The 23,819-nt window shown below is 45.5% G+C and overlaps 1 protein-coding gene across 2 annotated transcripts in view; it reads right to left on the bottom strand.

The window, feature by feature from the left end:
* Positions 1-23,819, bottom strand: part of sdk (sidekick cell adhesion molecule) — a 121,140-nt gene that overhangs the window by 46,154 nt on the left and 51,167 nt on the right. For both annotated transcript variants that reach the window (XM_050173428.3, XM_072290055.1), the window contains 5 exons: positions 17,941-18,132; positions 15,799-15,956; positions 15,137-15,413; positions 10,988-11,175; positions 4,798-5,077 (listed from right to left, as the gene is read on the bottom strand). In XM_050173428.3, the coding sequence (XP_050029385.2) occupies positions 4,798-5,077; positions 10,988-11,175; positions 15,137-15,413; positions 15,799-15,956; positions 17,941-18,132 (1,095 nt within the window). The remainder of the gene's footprint in view (positions 1-4,797; positions 5,078-10,987; positions 11,176-15,136; positions 15,414-15,798; positions 15,957-17,940; positions 18,133-23,819) is intronic.

Below are 23,819 nucleotides of genomic sequence, written 5' to 3'. Positions count from 1 at the left end.
AGTAAGGTTACAGTCAACGTCCAATTTTTTGGGCTCCCTGCGGGCCGTAAGAACCTCCAAGAAATTGGGCAATGCAAAAAATAAATGCATGCTTTCTTTTACTACCAAAGCTCAAATCGCCACAGGCACATCCTAAACAGTTCTTAAGGTCCTCCAGTGCCCTTATTAAGCGTATTGGTGCTTGTACTGCGACAGGAGATGCGGATACCCACGTGTTTAATTAAATAACAGATACAGTGTCCCGATGACAGAGGCTCCTTTTCACTCATGGTATGCTTCCTCGCAATACGTTGTGTATGCTTGACCGTGTAACACCGCTGTATTACGGTGAAGCTAATTTTCAGGAAGCAACATTATGTAATGTCGGTACTTTCTGCGCTTCAAAGCCGTTGGCAAGGATGACAAAGGTGGAGCCAGTGTCATTGCTGATGGCGGCGAATTATTTCAATAAAATCAATAAAATGCACTGCACTGAACAGCTGGAAGCTTGGAAGTGAATGTTGAAGCAGCTAGGCCTACAGGGCAAAGGGTTTCAGTGCGCAAAATTTCAGATGTCCTTATACATTGGCTCTATGGGGTACATGGCGGTGCAGTGAAGGTGCTCAAATTATTGGGCATGTTCGAAAAATCAATTGTTGGCTGTATGTGGAAGTGGCCAAAATTAGCATTTAGTGCAGTTGAGCACGGCCAGTCCATGTTACTCTAGGGCCAGGCAGGATGCTGTAAGGCTTCCATCTAGTGTGTTGGTTGTTTAATTCTTGCTTATTTGGAGATCAGAAACACCCTTAGTTCGCTTTGCAATAGAGTTCAATCAAAGTAATGGTGGTGAACAGGCACTTTTGCAATGCGTGGAGGAACTGGAGGACGCACTGTTGGCTCAAGAAAGAAATGCTCAGCAAATACTGCTGACATTTCTATGCTTAAATAAGTTGCTGTGATGCTGCTGGTCAACAATGCTCACTTCCTTAAATTCATGATTTAATGACCTCAAAAGTCTTATGGTACATTCTGAAGGCTGTTATCGAAGAGTTTAAAGCATCAATGCTTATTTTATTCATTTATTATTTATATAAACATTACTCAAGATACCAATTATAAAGGCCCAGTCACACTAGGCCGACCGGGCCCCGACTAGAGAATGACGGTGCCAATGATTGGCCGACTAGTCGGCAGATTGTGTCTCCGAGATGCACTCCATCATGCTAAAAACAACCTTTAGGGGCAAAATAACACATTAACTAAGAATAGAGACGAAATGTACACAGACGGTATGCTAGCGTGTCTATGCTTAGTCCGTGTCTTATTTAGTGCTTAAAAACTATGTCTAGCCTGCCTTGTACCAACTAGCCCGACAGCAGGCATACTAAGCATCCCGTCACATTGGGCCAACGATGGTACCGCTGCAACCGGTGACTGTGAGTTGTTGCAGTGTGACAGGCTTTTGTGATGCTGCGCTTGCAGAGTTGCTCGGTCTGTCTTTTTCTTTTTTCTTTTGGTGTCCCGCACTGTTCAGTGACAGCCGCCTGCTGTTGTCATCCCGCAACAAACGCGGGATGAAAAAGTTTTTTTTCTCTTTTCGCGGGAAATTTAACTCGCGGAGTGATCGCACCCCTGGATCGCACCCCTGAATTTGTGTCAATTTTTTTGACAAAAAAGCGCAATCATTATGCGAGTAAATACGGTATTTTGCAGCATATAGTCAATGTTTCATGTCTGTGCTGCATGGTTCCTGCAGTATTTGATGTAGGGGTGTGTGAATACTGAGTACTAGATTTTGAATTGAATATTGAATCGAAAAAAAAAAGACCAAATATCAAATACCAGAACATTTAATGCACATTTTGTGCTTACTAATTTCGTGCAAAGAAACTCTGCCATTCCGCTCTGTGAAGATGGATGACCAGTGGAACTGTGTATGTGGCCCCGAGAGAAGCGAAACCTAAACTCTTGGAAACTGGTTGAAAACGCCAGGTCCACACGTTGGACCTGCGGAGGACCTTCGGAAATACACTTTGGCGGAATAAAATGACTTGGACTCCAAACAAAAGCTCATTAGTGAACAGCTGGCGTAATTTTGGTTAATTATCACCACTCAGCACTGTTGAACGTCAAAGCCAGTGATATAATTCTTGGCTTGATGGGAGTCATTCGATTACAAAATTTTGATGCTAGTGTGGCGTAATCGTGAGCAGCATGCTTTTTTCTCAAGCGCGGCAGAAGGTGACAGCCATGTTTCTTTTCACTACAACATATGCACATTAGTTCGCAAAAAGGTTTGTCAAAAATCACACCATCACCGGATCGCGATAATTTAAACTGATACTGAAAGTGCAGTGCCTGCACTAACTGCTGGATGGCCTTAAATGGATAAGAAACGGCTCCATGTCGAAATCGGCGATCAATAGCATCGATCACCGGTGATCGATTTGAATAGGCGTGGTAACGAAAGAGTTAATGGCGAACGGCACCTCTGCCGCAGGTCGGCCCAGCATTTCACTACATTCGAGATCGGCCCACATATGGGGAGTACTTAATGCCTGCATCACCTCTACTGCAGGTCAGCCCAGCATTGCACTAGTTTCTGGATTTTTTCTACGCGCGGGACACTATAGTGCGAAAAGTAGCCCTTAATAGTTTCGCTGCAAAAACAGAGTGCTATACATGCTCAGCAGGCCAATCACATTACTTGACAAGAATCTGCTAGCTATCAGTAACTTAGGTATCTATCAATTGATATGTATAGTATTCCAGCACTGATAACAACTCAGATCGTATATGAAGGTTGAGAAAATATTTTTTATCGATAGAATGTCTGTTGCACAATTCTTTTTTTTTCTAAATAAAGTTTACTGCTACTACTAATACTGTCAAATAGGATTAAGTGCTTTTTCTCCCTCTGAAGCTGAAAAAATAGCAAAGTTGTCCTAAATACGTATGGGCCTTTCAGTTTAATAGTTGGCCATATTACCCTTAATGGCAACCTTCTATTGCTTAGAAGGTACTGCTTTCCTGTTCTTCCAGCAAACAGGTGTGTTTTGCCATATTTGTGACAGGTGGTTTACGAGGGTCAATAGCGGGGAATGCACATCGCATCACTCGACACCAACGGTACAGAGTTCTCAAATCGAGAAGCCGAAGACAAGTTTGCGCGACGTACCTCGCCCTTCTCCCCCCCCCCCCCCCTTTTTTTCGTGTGTCCATCTGCTGTCCGTGTAAATGCGTCTGCAGCTGGGAGTCGGCACCCTGTTGCATATTTTCGAGCCCGCCATGTAAATGCAAACCTACTGTTATGATAGGTCGCTTTAAGCTATGAAAAGAGACTATTGCGCGCTTACGATGGCATTTGGAACCTGGGTCCACCGTACGATATTTCGCAAAGATGGCGGTCGTGAACATACAATGATCATCCAGTGCTTTCGCTTTCATTGGCAAGGCAGTTTCTATTTCTATTCGCACAATGCAGAAAGTTATGGCGCGATCGATCGTACAAGCAAGCATTTGTAACATATCTTTTCTTCTTTAAATAAGGTTTTACGTGCCAAAACCACAATCTGATTATGAAGCATGCTGTAGTGGGAAAGTCCGGAAATTGTGACCACCCGGGGTTCTTTAACGTGCATCTAAATCTAAGTACATGGGTGTTTTCACATTTTGCTCCCAACAAATCCTTCTTAATGAATGGCCTCTGAGATCTGACAGCGGCTAAAATCTCAAAAGCCATCTCCAGTGAATACAGTGACCAGTTGTCACTAATACTTTGCTCTCGAAGGATCATGACCAAAATCTCAAGCAAATACAAGTATTTAATAATATAATTTTATATCTGGGGTTTTATGTGCCAAAACCACCTGATTATGAAGCACACCATAGTGGGGGACACCGGATTAATTTTGACCACCTGGGGTACTTTAATGTGCGCCCAATGCACGGTACATGGGTGTTTTTGCATTACGCCCCCATCAAAATGCGGCCAGGATTTGATCCTGTGACCTCATGCTAGCAGCGTAACGCCAAAGCCACTAAGCAACCACGGCGAGTACACAAGTATTTGTTGGGAATTATAGGACAAAACAGTGCAGAATGAGGACTTGATAGATCCGAACGGCCGGCCGGCGCCTCGAAGACACCACCATGTTTCCCGCACTAAACCATTGTAGCGCGACAACAAAATCACTGAACTCTTGCCCACAAGTTTGTTCCTGCCTTGCCGACAAATTGCTCACAAGGCCATCAGCAATTTGTCTGCAAACTCTTCGCGTTGGTGTAGTGTGACTGGAGTGCCAACAGGTCGGAATACACATAGCTGTTGATGGAAAATGCTGTTTGAAATGCTGTTCATCATGCCTGTGCATCTCTCAATTCAGAGTTCATGTTAGAGGTGAGCTTTCCTTGGTACCAAGCACAATTAGAGGACAAGGGATGCAAGAAACTGCTCCTACTATACCGAAACAAATGACAAGTTCCTAAATAAGTGTGAAAATCATGCACATTAATAAGTATATTTTCCCCATAAGCATTATATCTGGCCGATTGCGAAATCCTTACAATCGTATAGAAGAGGTTACTGTGTGCCTATGGGAGCATTAAAATATTGTGCAACACTTAGGACTTCACTGTCAAATAGTGGGTGCAGAGCCCCAAAATACAGAAAATCTTGTCCTTGGCCCGTGTTTTCTAATGGTCCCATAGCAGTGCTGCGGTACAATAAAATTTGTCATCGGGTGCATGTGCACAGATTCACTAATAGGGGACCAAAAAGCATTTGCAACACAGCAGCCTATCACACCGTCCACTCACCGTCCTCGAATGTGGTAACTGATACGGGTGGCAGACTGAGGGCTCCGTCGCCTACACGAGTATATGCCAGCACTTGCACCGAGTATGCAGTGTACTTTCGCAACTCCGTCAGGGTGGTGGTGAAAGTGGCATTGCTTTCAATGTGTTTGCGCATGGGCGCCGACTCCCTGGCTGCCTGGTACACGACCCGATAACCTTCCAGGACACCGCTGCGGTGTGTCCGAGGCACAGGACCCCAGGACACCACCACAGTGGTTGACGAGGTGGCCTTGGCTGTCACCTGTAAATACACGTAATGCTATTCTCGCAAACACAGCCATGTGGTCAGCGCTATGGAAACACAGCATGTGTCATTATAGAAAATACATACAATGTTGGCCCAAATGTTAAAGAGGAGCAGTATTGAGATGGCAAAAAGAGAACATGACTTAACGGCACCCTGTAACACTACCACGATGTCAGGTTGTAGGAAAACAGCATTGTCTGTAAAGAGTGTATGCTGTAAAACATACCTACATGCTGATTTAGCTCACTTTGACTAGTTTTCATAGACCGATCAGGAAAGTGCAGAGATAAGATTTGTAATGAAGAAAGCTAATAATTCGAAGAAATTACATGTAAATTTTAATGACGCAGGACCATCCCAATTTGTGTAATTTTTGTATAATTGATGCAGGACCATCCCAATTTGTGTAATTTTTGTATAACTTATGAATTACAGCGGACTCCGCATAAACGAAACTTGCTTAAATGATAATGCCGGACAAATGGAACAATGGTAAACTTTGGTTCACCACCGTAGGCGCAGTTTTAACAAAGTTTGGTTAAACGGACCACATCTCTTTCTGAACTCTGGTTAAATAGAACTAATTAAAATGGCCGCCTACCTCATCAGTGTATAGTACAGGAAAAATTCAACAAACATGTTGAATGGCAATACTACAGTAGAACCTTGTTCATACATTTCGGAAAAGAAAACGCGAGAAACAACGTACCAACCAAGAAAACGCAGACTCGACTGTAGTTGACATCTACGTAATGCGAAGCATTGCACGAATCGTAGCAACATAAGATGCTGATTGATGTGCACCAAGTTGGTGGAGCTCAAGCAGCCCTGAGACACGCATTGTCGTTTTTACGGCTTCGGCAAGCTTACGTTTGTGCTCCTCAAATTGGGCCTGGGTCAGCAGCTTCTTAAAGTGAGGAATTTTGGCTGGAAGCTTTGCCGTGCCCACTCAATGCGAATCATTGCGGTACAAGACACAGACATGCGTCAAGCTGGTAGAGCCTAAGCGACCCAAGATGCACAATGTAATTTTACTACTGCCCAGGGTTTTAAGAATGCGACCAGAACATGATGCCTACGGTGCCGCCAGAACGATACATGGCGCTACCGTTGTGCCGCCTGCAGCAGGGAATGGCGGTGCGTTCGAATTATGGCCTTTTAGAAGCATGCAGTTCGCTTCCAACGGCACAATGGCCATGCGCTGTGAAACAGATAAGCGAAGATGCTTATCACAATAGCGTTGGCCGTGATAGCTATGAATGCGGTGTGCAAAGATCTGTGAGGAGATTTTCTGGTACTGGAATAAGAAACTTTGTGTGCACCAGTGTTTTCACGCGAGACGGGCGGGCAAGTATTGTGGGGAAGCTGCTACAGTGGGCAGCTACGATGGACACTGTTGAAGCTTGGGCAAGCTGGTGTGACATTCTTTTTTCAACAGCGCAAAGGACAAGGACGAGGCGAGTGCACATACCCAACGCTGAACTTACAACTGGTCTTACTGAGAAGATTTCCACTGCTTAAATACGGTGCCAACCAATCTCAAATGAAAATACACAAAGATACACAAAATTGGCAGGAATGAGCGTACCTGAGCACAGCACTACAATGTGTGGGGATGCGCAACCCTCGCGCCTCCCCTGATGTTTTTCCCGCATAGCGCGCCTCCTGTAGTGCGGCTTCGCCGCGTGGCCTGCGTGATGCCCGCGGCGGTCGATGTGGTTGGGGCGCAGTGCGAGAGATGGCGTGAGTGTTGCACTGCTAACGCCGCCGACAGGCGGGGCTACTTGGGCGCCGGAAGACAAGGCGCTCTCTCTTGGGTTCGAGATCGTCGGCGGGCGCGAACGTCCGCGCGGGCGCCGTCCGATGCTTCGGCGAGACTGTCTCGCGTGGCCGCCTTCGAACGTGCCACTATTCGCGTGACCGTACACGCGAACGACCAGGCGTTGGGATCCAGCATGGGGCGAACATATTCGCTCGCAATGCGGTCGCGGTAAGTCGGACTTCTAGATTTGTCGCGCGCCCATCGGCATGTTTTGGGGATAGCAACTCGGCTAGCAGGCATTGATCTATGAAAGGTGCAATAAATGCCCTTGTGACTGTTTGCACTACTGTGTTGTCGTTCCTTTGTCCCAAGAGTACGGAGGAGAACCCCATATCTCCCACAAATGACACATGAACAGCTGTGCACGTGTCTACCATTTATCTTCAAGAAAACGCAGTTCTTTTTCTGACAGAGCTATTGAGGCGGCGTTCACGCATTTGTCTTTGAATTTGTGGATTTCATGGGCTTCAATAATCTCTCTAGTGATTTTTGTGCGATTATCTGACAACAAGCTGCACCGATTGAAAATGGGATAACAAGGCGCTTATTCTTTTTTCTTTCTACAATGAATGCATCATGAATGAATCTCTACAATGAATGCCCAGATCACCGGATGTGGTGTTGCTCCAGTTGGTGTTATGTTCCCGTAGCCAGTCATTAAGGTATCGACCAGTTTGCCCTGTGTAGTGCTTGCCACAAGATAGGGGGGGAAAAAAATTATGGGGTTTTATGTGCCAAAACCACTTTCTGATTATGAGGCACGCCGTAGTGGAGGACTCTGGAAATTTCGACCACCTGGGGCTCTTTAATGTGCACCTAAATCTAAGTACACAAGTATTTTTGCATTTCGCCCCCCTCGAAGGCCGGGATTTGATCCCGCGACCTTGTGTTCAGCAACCTAACACCATAGCCACTGAGCAACCACGGCGGGTAAGCTAGCGGAAACCTGTACACAACATTGCTGCTACACAGTACAAAACGTTTTTGGTGCTTCTTGGCCCAGCCCTCCTTCTTTGCGTTGCTGGAGTTTACAATGCAGCAGAGTTTTCAGAGTTTTCAGAGTTTATCGGGTGCGGAAAAAACAACATTCACATTGGCACGAGGACCCACCCCTCTTGAGGTTATGTGAAATGCGATGCAGGTGAGGGATAACCGCAGCCTTTCTTTTTTCTTTCTTGTGCCTTTCAGTGGCTTCGTTGCGGCCTGAATTTATGATGTCTCTTAACAGGTTCTGTGACACAGCAATGAGAAGATCAGCTAGGTAGCCTGCGGCCTGGAGGCGCACCACCTGATTTTGATAACTGTCTTGCATGGCACAATTTTAATAGGGCATTTCGAAAACATAACTGTGGAATGCTGCGCTTGACAAGCTTGGAATGTGCAGAAGCAAAAGGTGTGAGGAGCTTCTGGCATCTTGGATCGTATCGCCAGCACACATGGCTATCGCCAAGGCGCATGAAAAGGTCTATCTAAAAACATAAAATTCCTTCAGAAGGCATTTCATGCGTGAAGACAAGCGGGTCAAGACAGGTGTAAAAAACTGATAAATCTTTCGAGACCGAGTCTTCTGCATCCATAACTGCACGTCATAAAAACGAAAAAAATCATCAAATCTATCTGCCATCAACTTATTTATCTAATCATCAACAACTAAATCTATCTTGCGCACCACGACAGGCTCCTCGGCAAACTAGATGATAACATGGCTCGTGTTTTAAGATTTCTTGAGGACACCGATACCAGCCAGATCACGAAGAATTCCAACCCCCCCCCCCAATGCCTTCTCCATATCTAAAAATACCGCTAATAAAAACTGCTTTTGATGTTTCCAGCAAATAAAACCTTGAGCTCCGTTTCCTCAGCTTTCATTTTTTGTGCAGTTCCTTTCAGTCATCCCAGTGCAATTTCACAACGAATGAAAACAGAATCATACTGTCTTTAGCACTTAGATCGTAAAATATTGATGAGTGCAATAAAGCTGTCCATTTTCATCTGCGTCTCATAAGAAAATTTATAATGGGTTTTTTGCAAAGGTCATCAGTAAGACAATATGCACAGAAAAGTTAAAATAAAAGCTTTTGTGCTTATTCTGGCATTGAAAAAATAAACCAATAACTTAATTGCACATAATAGGCTTTTATGAACATGCTGGTATGAAAATCTTGACAAACGTATGTGTAATTAATTAATTAATTTGGGGGATGACCATTAGAGGATGTCAAGTGTTCCAACTCAAGAACTATAAGAGATAGCTCAAAACTGATTTCAGTTATGATATCAGCATAACAAATCACACCTGCATGCCAAATTTCGTCAATTTATTCCCATAAATAAAAAAAAAAATTTTCATTGCCACGTCCCCCTTTAAAGACCCTTTTTTTTACTACAGTAATCTCAAAACACTCAGATAGTTCTAAAACAAAACAATTGTTGGTGATATTTGTGTCCTTTGCTTCAACGAAACTTCAAATGAATACATTTTTCTGTCCCTTCAAGTTTCATTTAAGCAGAGTCTACTGTAATTGAAGGCTGAAACAAAGTTTGTGTACTGAAGTCACAAGACAATCTATGAGGGGCCGAGTTCTAGCGTTCCACAATTGCTAATGTGAAGACTATGGGTGTGTGAATACTGAATAGTAGACATTGAGTTGAATCGCATCAAGAAAAAAAAGCCAAATACCGAATTGAATATCAACTATCAAAAATTTCAAGCACATGAATGTCTGGAAAATATTTTATCAATAGAATCTCTGTTGGGTAGAATCATGTGTTTTTGTTGTTTTTTCCTCTCTGTAACTAATGAATTAGTGATGTTCTGTTGTACTGAATACCAATGAGCTTCTCAGTTTAACAGTGGATCTGTCTTGCAGCTATTTTTTACTTATTGCAGAGAAAAATTTTCTTTCCAGTCTAAACCAACATTACAGCTCTGCACATAGCCATAGCTTGCACTGACGGTAAAGAGCATGCGCCATCTAAACTGTTTCATTGTCTGGTTTGGCGTGATTTGCCACCTGTCAAAGAATCAGACCTGAAGGGTCTGGGAGGGTGCAAGATGCCGATGTGCAAAATGCCTAACTGTGGGTACGAGGAGTCGACCCTTGATGTGCTTAGACGCACAGTTCAAGGTGCCGATGTACGAAATGCCTAGCCGCAGGCTCGAGGAGTCGAAGCTCTGTGTACTTAGTCGTATAGTCGGACGCACCGATGCACAAAAAGCTTCGGTGTGGCTCCAAGGAGTTCAATGTGCTCGATTGCCGAGTCGGAGACGCCTATGTGCGAAATGCTTAGCTGCGGTCCCAAGGATTGCATGTGTGATATGCTTGATTGCGAATTCCCAAACACCGTGTGCAGAAGGGCTTAGGTGCATGTCGGAGTACTCCGCGCCAAATCCTGGTTGCAAGGTTCGCGTCGCCGATGCTCGGAATGCTTAGCCGTACATTTGAGACATCCACATTTTCTGTACCCTAGGCACCACCAAGGTGGACGCTGCCGCTATTGGAGTCACCACTGTGGTGGTCACCATAGAGTTTGGGCGCGTGCATGATGACCAACCAAGTTAAAATTATTCTATGATGGCTAGTTTCAGGATTGAAATTACGCAAGTTTGGTCACACACAAATGCATTGGCACTGGCCGAGACCTTTGGTCAGAATTGAATTAACAAAAAAATTGAATTAACCGTAGTTGAATTAAAGGAAGTCTACTCAACAAGGTTTTCCCTTTTACTCCATGTATGTAATACACTTGTATGCTTCTGTTGTATGCCTTGTACATGGGGGCTTTGGCTTATTTCAAGCAAATTGTGTGGCTTTTTGCCCAAGCTTGCCCATGTCTGCATGAAGTGAATAAACTCGAATTGAACTGAAGACGAAGAGTTGGCAAGCCATAAAAGGCAATAGATGGGGGGCGACATCTTCCCACACTAGCAGTGCATGCGCTTTGCATGAATGTGTACTAGGGCAAAGGCTTTTTCTAAAACTCTGAGGATGAGCATTTAGTTGATTCCTGGCTGTAACCACCGAAATATTATTTTTGAACAGCGAATGCGGCCAAAGAGAGCCCAGTTCTAGCCCCAATACCTGGGAAGGGCCAGCAGAGGGGGCCGCTTCACGGGTGCGCTCAGATGAGATGGCACTGGCACTGCTGGCACCCACATCATTGAAAGCCACCATGAACACCTCATAGGGTGTGAATGCCTGCAGGTTGTCCAGCACCACGCTGTTGGCATTGTGATCCTCGACAACAGTCCACTTGAAGTCAGGTTCATCTGGGTGAGAGGTGAACATGCAGTCTGTCCAGAAGGCCATTGCAAAGGAAGATCAGATGCTAAGGAGGAAAATGAACTTACTGAGAAAAGAATTTCCAGAGATGGTGTAACAGTAATTTTTTAGCAAGCCTGTACATGCATGCATGCTTGGTCTGACTAAGCCAAGACACCTAGGTATGTCATTCCGAAATTCTGCAGGTAGGTGTTTGGTAGGCCAATCTCTAATGTCATAAAAAAGCTGTCATATTTAGACCACCATTTACATCACTGGGATCAGTGGGACGTTGCGGTTAAAATGAATTGATGATTGCTCAATCTTTCCTGACATTTTTATAACTCAACCCCAACAGTATTAGTGATTAAAGGCAAACTCCAACGAAACTTTTGACCGCGTAAAAAGCCCAGTTTCAGATAATTCAGACAAGCAATAGCCTCTGCACAAAATCTTCTGCTTGAAATACAAGTCAATGCATCACAAACAGCTCACAAAAATCAATGTTTTTCATACTGAAATTGAAAAAAAAAAAAGCCTCCATTATCACCCGGCGGAAGTGATATACAATGAAGAAGCTTGAGAACCAATGCCCATGCCGTCTGTTTTCCTTGCTTGTATTTCGTTCCGGTGTATCAGTGAACATGTCCTGCACGCCTGCTAGCCACAGAGTTAGTATACTTTGCTAGCTGCTTCATGCACTGTGACAGTGCTGTTGCGCGCCCGCAATGTTCTTTTAATGAGAAGTTTTCTCCGAGTCTAGCCAGTTTTCTCTGTCTGGTTGTCTACATTCAAAAGCAGGGTCTTGATATGTTCTGCCTCCGCTTGAACAAGAGCGCATCAGGATGACCAAGCTAAATGTGCGGTATAGTCCAGCTTAATGCAGACGCGAACCATGCGTGGCGCAGTTATGCTACAAACATGTCCTATTGCACGCTGGAACAGCTGGAACAGGGTGCATCGCTCGCTAGCTTGCCAGACCAGCAGCATGCTGTTCGGGTTCACTGAAGCGAGCGTGTTGCGTTTGTGCCTTCAACAACAAACAATGATGCGCTTGCTCACCGCACACTTGTCCGCTAGCGCTGCAACAACTGATCGCCATGCTGCTGGGGGTCATGTTTAAAGGGACACTAAAGGCAAATACTAAGTTGACGTGGACTGTTTAAATACCATCCCAGAAGCCTTACAACACTTGTTTCATGCCAAGGAAAGACTTAGTTTATGAGAAAGCTGCATCTGAAGAGTTTGAATACCGTTTTCGAAATTCAAATCTCCCGCCGCCCAACCAGAAGAGTGGTGACGTTGCATATGCCATCACCACCCTTTGCTGCCGTCAGTTAGTAAAACGGCGCCCGATAGACGGCAGTATCGAGCCAAGACAGAGCGGTGGATTTGCTGCTGCAGCTGCTTTTTGGTCAAGTGGCGTAGATCATTTGGGCATCCCGCGACATCACATGGAAGTTGGATTCTCTGCCACTTGCAGTTTGTGCAAGTTTCGTGAGCCACCAAAACCAGCGCAGCACTACGCGATAGCAAAACTACTGGAACACAAAAGAGTGGGCGGCGTAGAGTCGAGCGAAAACTAGACCTTTTGACCGCCTGTGTCGTCAAAGGTAGTTTCAATGGGTTCTTTTTTCAAAAATGATATAGAACTGGACAAGTAGCATTTTATCTCGTCTTATAATACAAGTATGTTTTTTGCAACGAGTGCCGAGTAATAGCGAAAAAATTTAACTGAGGAGTGCTTTCGTCACCGGGTAAGTACTTGAATGTCCCAGGGGAGTCTCTAATCACGTCCAGCATTTACCTCAATTTCTGTATTATTAAGGCTCTGTTCGTGATAATATTGACGTCTTAGAGATTCTCGAGCACTAATCTATCACTTTAGCTTGACCTAACATTTGCCTTTAGTGTGCCTTTAAAGAGGAGCAGGGTAAAATTTTAGTGATCTTAGTTTCTTCAGCATGACGTATCCAACTTCACCGGCCACCGCCTGGCACGCTGAAAGCGCCGGACTTGTCGACTGATCAGATAGATCTGGCCAATCAGACAACTGCCGCTATCCGTAGTAAAGAATGATAAGTAGCCGAGGCTTGGCACAGCCGGGCTCGGCTTGGCTCGGTGCTAAGTGTGCGTAACTCATGGCCAGACAGGCTGGACTGTGGCCATGATAAAACTTCGCCCATTTCACTCTGGCGGCATGGCATTCCTGCATGGCATGCCGCCGCATATATACCATGTCCTCCACGTCGCATTCTTCTGCTGACAAATGCAGCACATGGTTTCTGGTCATTTTTGGCGCTGTGTTAGAAAGGATTTTGTTTGTCTACTTCAACGTGTCCGAGGTAGAGACAAACGAAATACCTTGTAGATGATGCACTGCTGGAAATGATCGCTCGAGAATATCGCCCTTGAATACAACTTACCTTTGAACGTTACCTTTGGTTTTCGTGCACCATCGTGGCATATGCAGTCAAACCTCAATATAATGAAGTAGATAAAATCGGTAATTCGCTTCGTTATAATGAAATTTCATTGTATTGAAATTCGACCGTTTATGCAAATAAGTACAGTCGCCGATTGATTTTTCTTGCACAAGGGGCCGCAGAATTTTCTGAATTATCGGGCAATCGAAAAAAGCAAATTTTAATGAGAAAACAATTGATTTTGATGAATTTGGGAGTCGGAGATGAATGATATGGTTTCACGCCACGTCGACGATATCTTCACATCGGCAGTACCAATTAAGTGAAGCCAGCCACGCTTTCATGCGCACTCTGCCCCTGCGACTGATAGCTTCATTTGCACTGAGAAGACGCTATCATGAAAAGAGCCGGCAGCAGGGAGTGAGTCTTTCGTCTGCGTCTCGCTCTAATGGGTTGCCGAAACTCTAGATTACGCCACCTCCAATACTAAACGTGCGGTAAGCCAGCTTACATGATGCCAGGCCGTCTCAACACGCCAACTCTTTCCACATGGGGCAGATTACCTTTAAAGCAGGGTGCGTGGATGCGTATGCGCTCACGCTTACAGCCATGGGCAGCCATGACTGAGATGCACGGCAGAAATCCAGACGCATGACATATTACCCCTCTCCCGACCCCTCGTGCGCGCTTGATCGCATTACCGCAAGCTCGCTCCCCTCCCCCTCTTCCACATTGCTCGCGCGGGAAGGCGGCACTTGAGAAGCCACCCCCTTTCTTGTCTCACCCTCGGACACTTTCACTTGCACCTAAAGCACAAAGTATGCAGGGCACGATAGGATCTTATCAAACTTAGACTTTATACAGAACATGATACAGTTCTACTTCGGCAGACATTCTTGTCGCGCCGCCAGATGCACTGCCGCTTTGCTGCCAGGTGCATGCATCGTCTGCATAGGTGCTATTTAATAGCTGCTAATGGCAAAATTAGGCAATTACTAGCCCTGCAGCTTTGCCAAGATTACTTTGAGAGTATATGCTAGGCATTTATAGTCAATTTAGCCTAAGTGAAATCTTGTTGCAGTTGGCCTTCAGATCAATGTTGTGTTTATGTCACCTTTGCTGCATGCCATTCCTTTCTGCACTGTTCGTAAAATGCATTCTTACAAACCAGCCTGAAACAAGCCTGTGTTGCAAAATACTGGTGAGCTCTCTGACTACTTATAACAATTTTTTTACCTCTTATAACCATGATGTCAGCTGGACATTCCGAGGAGCTCAATAATCATACTAAGCAGCAGCAAGGTGGGCAGAGGCACTCTTGCGGCACATGGGAACCCATAGATCTGGGGGCACACGGAGAGACTGCTCCCACTCTCCTGCTTCTACAGTGACTGCCACTGCCAATGTTGCGTAACAGTAAGTCCTCTTCAAAGAGTCTTCAAAAAGTGTACAGATAGCAGGCCCACTTAAAGCAAGCGCAACAAACACATTCCAAAGTTCTTCCTTGAGCATGCACCCGTTATCAAGCAAACAGCCGACTCACCCTTTGCTCTAAAGGAAACGTTGTAGCCCCGGGGAACGCCATACCAGTCAACCTGAGGCAGTGGCGTCCAGCGGACGCGCAAGGCATGAGCATTCACGGCCCGCACAGTGACGTTGCGTGGGGGATGTGCCGGCGGTGCCTGGATGGTCTGGAACCACTGGGAAGGCTCGCTTGGTGGGCTGGGCCCTACCACATTGGTGGCCATAAGGCGCAGGCGGTACTCCGTGAATGGCACCAGCGGGGACACATGCAACGTCCGCGCCCCAGGGGCACTTGTCTGCACGCAAGATACCACTTATTACAATAGTGGTAGCTGAATTCAACTTGGGGACTGCCACAGTGCATAGCTGTCATGCTGAACATCTGATAAAACAGATTTCCCAACAGGCTATATAATTGAACTACAAACTACAATTTTTAAAATGTGTTCTGTGGTAAAATGAGCAACTTATTAACTGAGAAATCTGACCATCTGCTCCTAAGAACACACAGCACGCAATGAACACATTATAAAATTTTCTAATTATGTTTTACTGCATTCACTTGGAGGACTGATTAAGGGGATCAAGATTGGTGTCTGCTTATCCACTGACAAGGGGCCACACTCTCCAATGGTGCGCACCCTTGTAGTTATTTGCTCAGTCACGTGGACTAGTGCTGACCTCATGGACTGGTATCCACTGCTCAGAGCGTCGTGTTTGCGCTTCCACAATCCAGCGTGTGATGGAGGTGTTGCCATCAAAGCCAGGTGTGAACTGAAGCATCACTGAGAATGGCCCAATGTTGGACACAGCCAGGCGTCTTGGTGCTGTTGGCAACACTGAAACACACAAGTTGACACACTTTATTAAATAAAAAAATAATAAGAATAAAGCAAATCACAACAGTAAGAGTAAAATATTTAACTATAAATATTACACTGATAATTCATATTATCTTTGATAATATAATTATCATCAGATCATTTCGTAATTCAAACTTGCATAATTTGAATTGACCAACAACTCATACTTACTGTCTGGTCTAACCACAGCTACATGCATCACAGTGGGGCAATGCTCTCCAATTTGAGCAGATCAGGACATACAACAATTCAAACAAGATTCCTCAATTGCACCTGCCACTTATTGCAGAAACTTGATGCTTTAGTGAAAATTTCCTATGCCATGCTATCTAATGCTCTGGAACATGCTACTGCAGGACTGCGTAAAGGCCAGGATCACATCACCCTGGCACAACAGCAGTTACCCTTTTGATTAGGCCATATGTTGCTTTGTAAGCTGTCAGCCTTGTTCTAGTGACCCAAATGAAGACGTATCTGAATCTTGCCTTTCCAAATACAACAGAACCCACAATAATGAAAGCCCATGACAACAAAATTCTCGCCACAACGAAATAATTTTGTATCCCCTGCTAATGCCCATAAGTTTCAGTGCATATCACATCTCTCAACAATGAAATATCACTAAACTGCAATCCCACATTATTGAAATTTGCTGTAATGATAGTCCCCATATTACCTACCTGTGAAACAATTACAGAGTCGAAAAAGTGCTCAAATACATTTTCTGCCCGCTGAAATTCCATAAATTACCGACACAGCATGCTTTGTGTGCCGCCCTTTTTGGAACAGCAAAACAGCAAAACAGCAAAGTGGCAAAAGTTTTTGCACACGCTGAAACACATGGCTGCTACTTTGTTCATCAATCATCAACTTTGTTCAAATAGCATGGTCACATTACCATTGATTTTACTGACGATTTGCATGCATAATGCATGCACATTTTGCAGCTTGCATGCGTTGAAGTTGGCCTGTGGTGCGCAGAGAAAGCAAAGTGCTGCGAAAACAAAGAAGTCCATGTCCCACTGATGCAGCCATTTTTGTGGCGCTTGAGATGGTGGCCGCTGCATGGGCAGCCACATTTCTGCCCTGATTAAGAACTCCAGCAGTCATCGCCTGAGGATTTGGCATTACCATATGGAGCCCAAACTCTCGGCCCATCACATTTGAGGATACAATAACTTAATAGATTTTGCAGTTAGCAATGGACGCGCCAGCGCCTATGGCGGACACAAACAACAGTATTTCTGGCAATATGCCAAAACAGTAAGCTTAGCACTAAACGAATGCTGTTTCTTGCAGACACCGTCATCTGGTGCTGAATAATGCAAGCTCTTAGAAAAGTGATTGCTTCCCGTAAGGGATCGAGAATATTGCTCCATGCCATTGCCACCATCGCTGACTGATGCACGGGGTGCACTTCGCGCTGTCAGCAATGCAGCTCTGGATAACCTCAAGCAAGGCTTGCCAAAGTAGGCTAACAGAATTCTGACAGTAAACTTTGGTTTTTCAGCACACTTCCTTCCTGTGCTGTCTCATTTTCCAACAACGAAATTGTTGCTAACACAAATTTTGCACCTTCCCTGCCAATTTCACTATTGCAGGGTTGAAATGTAGGTGAATGTTTTACCCTGAAATAAGGATTTTGTGCATTTATATGTGTCCTTCCCAAGAAGAAAGCTACAAGCCTTCATCTATCTATCCATCAACTATCATCAGCAAAGGCTGTCAGCATGGTATCATTCTGCATCAGAGTCTCATAGATCGAGCTGGGCACAGCACCATTTCGCAAGAATGGAAGCTGTCCTTACACGATTATATATATGCATTTGCAGATAAGAGAGAGAGAGAGAGACAACATATACACCACAAGCACATTTCTGTGCTCTCATGTACTCAAGTTTCTTTCGCGCTATTGCATCTGTCACAACTATGCATCACACCGAAGCCTCAGTAACCTTACCTGGTGGGATGCCAGATTTGATAGATGCCTCGATGCTTGGGCCAGCCCCGATAACTGTCCACGCAAACACCTCGATGGTGTACCACGTGACAGGGCGCAGGCCCCGCACGGTGGTCTCGGTCTCGTCAGCCGTCAGGTTGCGCAATACTGCGGACCCAAGGTCATCTTTGATCCAGTACCTGAGGGTATAGCCTGCAAAGGGGGCAGGGAGGTCATTATTGTACACTTAATTAAAAAAAAATTGGCAGTTTAACCCAAAAGGCGAAACATTGACAGTGCTAGCAAGGTTTAGCGTCACGCTTGGACTACTTGGACAGTGTCGTAACTATATGTGGGTGTGACATGTTGGTCACTCCTCACCACATCAGAGTTGTGATGAGGAGCAACACCAATGACGTTTCAGGCATCACACCTTGATAGTGCACGAAATGACACTGACAAGAAAATGTCGTTAGCCAGTACTTGGTTCCAAGACCGCAATTATTTTTGCTCAACATTAGTCCTCCCCAGTAAAGTATAGTGGGTGTCATATTTATAGGTCTTGCCAATGCTGAAAAAATAAATCAACGAAAAATATGGTCCCAATGAAGATTACATTCTTCAAAACATTATGTTCTTAACTTCTGTACAAGAACATTGTTGGCAATGAAAGCCAATGGTGAAAATCTTGTGATTAGGTAATGCCACATGTCACAGGTGTTGCACATACGTGCAGTGGGAGAGATGCCTACATTTGTGTTCAGAATCTGTGCATCATCTGAATACAGTAAAACCTAGTTACTACGAACACCACATTAACTAACTTTTCAGATTAATGAACTCTTCAGAAATTCCTTGCTGACTTCTTATAGTTTCAACGTAAAAATATTTCAGTACTACGAACTTCACAATACCGAACTTTTCAGAATAATGACCGCCCAGGAGAATGTTGACTAGTAAAGTAGGCACATCTCTTTCTTCTTTCTGGACACACCTCTTTCACGTGTGGTGAAATGTAACCTCCGTACTCACGGGGAAGCCACACGGTCGCACTTTGCACTTTCTAGACGGCGTCGTCTATGCGCGCTAGCACTTTGACATAGTTCAGGGAGGCTATTCTGTAAGTGTCCACCTAGTGGACATGTCCTCTGCTGCTGAAGTGTTGGATTGGCTGGGGGCATCAGCTCCTTACGACGCATACCCCAACTCAGCCAATCAGAACTCCAGCAGAAGACGAAATGGACATGTCCACTAGGTGGACACTTAAAGAATAGCCCCCTAGGCGTATCCACCTTGAGCGAGACAGTTGTTGTGTCCATGGCAAGAAATGTGAAAAACAAACAAAAAGCAAGAAACACTACGCTTTGGAGCTGATGTAGAGCTACCTTTTTGTTGGTAGTTTTTTCGGTGTCAGCATATGTGTTGCACGCGTCACTATCATTATACGGTGCTTCGGTGAAACGTGATGGAGGAATCTATGGAAACTATCAACAGTGGGTGCCAAGAGCCAACAGCGACGTTTTGATGGATAGCTCATATGGTGACAACTTATGAACTGGTCGGTTGATGGGTGGAATGGTTAATTTTGGGGCTTTCACTATAACAATCTTTCACAATAATGAACAATTTACCACGGTCCCCTGAAGTTTGATATATCGAGATAACTTTGTAGCCAGAAGCTATAGGTGCCAACACAAAATAGCATTTCATTCTTCTGCTTTTGTAATGATGACACAGGCACACGAGAGTCATATGTGTACATTCTCGAGTTGTGCCAAAACCATGATATGATTAGGCACGATGTAGTGGGGGGCTCCAGATTAATTTTTAACACCTGGGGTTCTTTAACAAGTACTCAATGCATGGTACACTGGTGCTTTTGCGTTCTGCTCCCATTAAAATGCAGCCGCTATTGCCAGGATTTGATCCAGCATCCTTGAGCTTACCAGCGCAATGCCAAAGCCACTACACCACCATGGCAGGTTGCAAGAGTCGCACTTGTGGCCAGTTTGTACAGTATGCTCTGTAGGCAAATAACTGCAAACCTTCATGCCTTTACATTATCTGGAATGTTCATTCAACCTCTTTTAATAATTGCTAGTTTTGTTGATATTTGTATGTTTACAAGGCGATACGTTTATAAAAGGCATTTGTTTCTGGTTTGATCCCTGAACCAGGACAAATTTTTTGTTCAACTGTGCCCAATACAAAATTTTAAGGTATGAACAAAGGCACATAAAAAAGTGTGATTTCCGCTATGCACATAGTGTACCCTCCAGACCCTCCACAAACGCATCACCGCCACTTTTGTGAAGCAGCGCCAATCTTTGACGAGCAACACCGTTTCTCGATATACACTGCAGTTCACTTATAACGATATCGAGAAAGACGAAAAATATGATTGTTACAACTGATGATCGATATATCTGGACTGCAGGTATTAACAAAAAAAAAAAAAACGCGGAATATACCTTTGCAGCTCCGAACTCGAATTCGCTACTTGCTCTAAAGAATAGTTGATGTAGAAAGTAGGCCGTGAAAAACAAACTTTATTTCTAGCGCCAATGACCGTGTCAAGTGACAGTGTCAAGGGTTAGGTGCGTCGAAATAGTCCGAAATCTGCACTTGCTTTTGCGGCAGCTTCAGCTTCACAACCGCGGTGTGCATGGATTCCAGCTACTGCGCGAACACTGACGGCAATTTTTTAGCATGCATAAAATTAATTAAGGAGTCGGTCAACGACAGTGCACTTTGCGTGGACATCGTGGTCGGGGTCAAGGAGCCACTGTCAATCTCGTCACTGTTGCTGCTGTCGTTGCCACCGTCGCAGAACGAGGCGGCACTCTCTGCAGTCAAAAACTCCTCCTTCGACGCACCACCTGTGTCCCTCGTAGGAACGAGCTCCCAGAGCTCGGTTATGTCAGCGACTTCCACAGTGTTGGTCTCAGTGGGTTGGGGAAGTTCGTCCTTACGCACAAAGCCCGCTTTTTGAAGCAATTGGTGATGAACCACTGGTAAAGCGCCTCTTCAACATCGGCGTACAAAGGGTCTCTAACCCTTTTCTGCTGATCGGCATGGCCGCTGATAGCTCCTGCCTTCACAATCGCGGTGCTCCCGGTTTTCAAGATGGTTGATATCGTTAACTGGACGAGCTCATACTTCTTCACGAGGGCGCTCACCTTGAAGCCGCATCGAGAGTCCTACAAAATATCCACCTTCGTGTCAAGCGTGTGGGGATGCGCGACTCTCGCGCATCCCCTGATATGTTGTTTTCCCGCACGGCTCGCGTGGCCAGGCGCCCGCGGCAGTCGTAGTGGTTGAGGCGCAGTACGAGAGATGGCGCGAGTGTTGCGCTGCTAACAGCGCCGACAGGAGGGGTTACTTGGGCGCCGATAGACAAGGCGCTTCCTCTTTGGCTCAGGACAGCAAGCAGTACGGACGTGCCATCCCGCTCATGCGCCGATCCATGCTTCTGCGAGACCGTCTTGCGTGGCCGCCTTGGAATGCGCCACCGTTCGCGTGACCGTGCATGCGAACGACCAGGCGTTGGGATCCAGCATGGGGCGAACATATTCGCTCGCTATCCGGTCGCGGTGAGTCGGACTTCTAGATTTGTCGCGCGCCCATCGGCATGTTTTGGGGATAGCAACTCGGCTAGCAGGCATTGATCTATGAAAGGTGCAATAAATGCCCTTGTGATTGTCTGCACTACAGTGTTTGTCATTCCTTTGTCCCAAGAGTACACGGAGGAGAGAACCCCACAAGCGACACAGCTTTGCGCTTTGTCGGCGCCATCTTCGAACTGGGTTGAACCGTTTGTTGCATGCTGCTTGGTCTGCTATCGCAAGAAAGAGAGACGCGGGACGGGCGCCACCGTGCCACTTTGCTTGTCACTTTTTTTTTCTCTCTCTCTCTTTCGGAGCGACTGTGGCCAACGCGCATCAGCTAGCGCCACCTTGTGGCGCGCTACGCCTACTCAGCTATTCTCTGGTAAGCGGGCAGGGCGAACGCGCTGCGCGGTAATGGCGGCAGATACGAACTTACGGAGGTAAACATCGCCTCGTCTCGACATCGTTCGTTCCAGGGAACTAAGCAACACAAATGTTACGATTATTTGGCACGGAAAACGCCGTCCAGACGGCAAAATTTTGATCATTATATCCGATATGCCGTGAATAACCTATCGTTATAAATGTTTTTTTCCCCATAGACTTAATGCATAAAATGACACTCTCATGTCGACCCATCGTTATAACCGATATATCGTTATATGTGGTATCGTTATAAGTGGACTGCACTGTACCACACAGATTACTTATGCCTCTGAATATCATTTCTGTGTCAAGCCTAGTCAACGAGAGTGCAGGATAACATTTGTGCCTTGAGGCACGAGTCCCCATAAACCTATCGAGAACTTTTGTCCCCATAAACCTATCGAGAACTTTTGCCAAGGTGCTGGTATTAAAATAAAGCAAGCATACAGTAATCCTTCGTCATAATGAAGTCAGCGGGACGACGAAAAATTTGTTATAAGTGGTAATTCGATATAAGTGACCACTTGAGAGAAGCTGAAGCAGTCAAGCTTTAATTGCGCCACAACTGCGAGGAAGTCAACATACAATGTATTCAGTGAAGCAAAACTTTATTCTGGTGCAAAAAAGGCAGTGAGCTATGGCTGTTTCAAGTTCTTACCGGGCGCGAGCAACCCCTGCTCTAATTTATTAGATCAAGCATTGCACAAGGCCGTGGTCGCTACCCATGCATTCAACCTTATTTCGCAGCAGGCGTAGGTACTCCCACGTCTGCACCATAGTTGGCACTTCACGTAGCTCTTCGTCCGCTGGCTCTTTGTCCTCATTGTGGCCATCAACAGCGTCAATTAGTATCTCTGCATCTGTCGCTGGGCCAACCACAGCAGCAGCAGCGTCAGCCAACGTGAATATCTCGAAGTCGCCTTCTACCAGCAATTTTATGAACAGCCTAGTACAGAACGCTGCAAGTCCGGTCATCATCAGGCTGGCCATCGTCAGGGACGCTGAAGGGGGGGGGGGCGGCATGTGCAAAGCAGTTGGCGACCTTCAAAGGTGCGAGTTCTTTCCATGAGAAGTTCAGCAAATGGATTGCACCAAGCAAATCAATGTTATACCTCTTGCTGGCGTCACATGCTGTGAGCATGCGCTGCAAGCTAGCCTAGCAGTACAGCTTCCGGGTGGTCTCAATGATGCCCTGATCCACCGGTTGCAGTACCGCGATTGCCTGGAGGTTACTGATCTTCCTGCAGCTCGGAAAATTAACAATTATGAAAAGCACTTGCCGATTCTCTGCATTAAACCATCTATCTAGAAGGCGCACGTAGTCTTCAAGAATAGCAGCAGTCATCCATGGTCGCTTATTACTTCCGTAGATGCACTCCTTGGGAATAGTTGCATCTCAAGAGCACTGCGGCTTCTCCACCTTCCCCAGTATCAACAAGGGAAGTGTGTCCTCGCCTGTTACATTGGCACCAAAAAGCATCGCGACATTCTCCTTGCTCTGTTTTCCTCCAGAGGAGGATCCGCCAGCCATAGTGAATGTGCGATTTGGTAGCATGTTGTAGAGAAAAATGCAGCCTCATCTAGGTTGTAGATGTCTTTGTGTTCATACTTTTCAAGTAGGGCTTGGAGCCAATGTTGGCACCATAAGTCTGCAGGTTCACGGCTGTGCTTTCGCCAACGATCAACTTCACGCAGTATCGTTTCTTGAACCGCTCAAGCCAGCCACTGCTGCACTTGAAATCTTATATCAGTTATCTGCCAGCTGCCGTTCTCCACTTTTTTTATCAGCAGAACTTTCTGCTTTAAAGTTCACTTTCACCCGGAGACTGATGGAGCCATTTATCACCGTAGACCACAAAAGCACAT

This window comes from Dermacentor andersoni, chromosome 8 (assembly GCF_023375885.2).
Source record: "Dermacentor andersoni chromosome 8, qqDerAnde1_hic_scaffold, whole genome shotgun sequence".
NCBI lineage: Eukaryota > Metazoa > Arthropoda > Arachnida > Ixodida > Ixodidae > Dermacentor > Dermacentor andersoni.
This window is presented reverse-complemented; position numbering and strand designations above follow the sequence as displayed.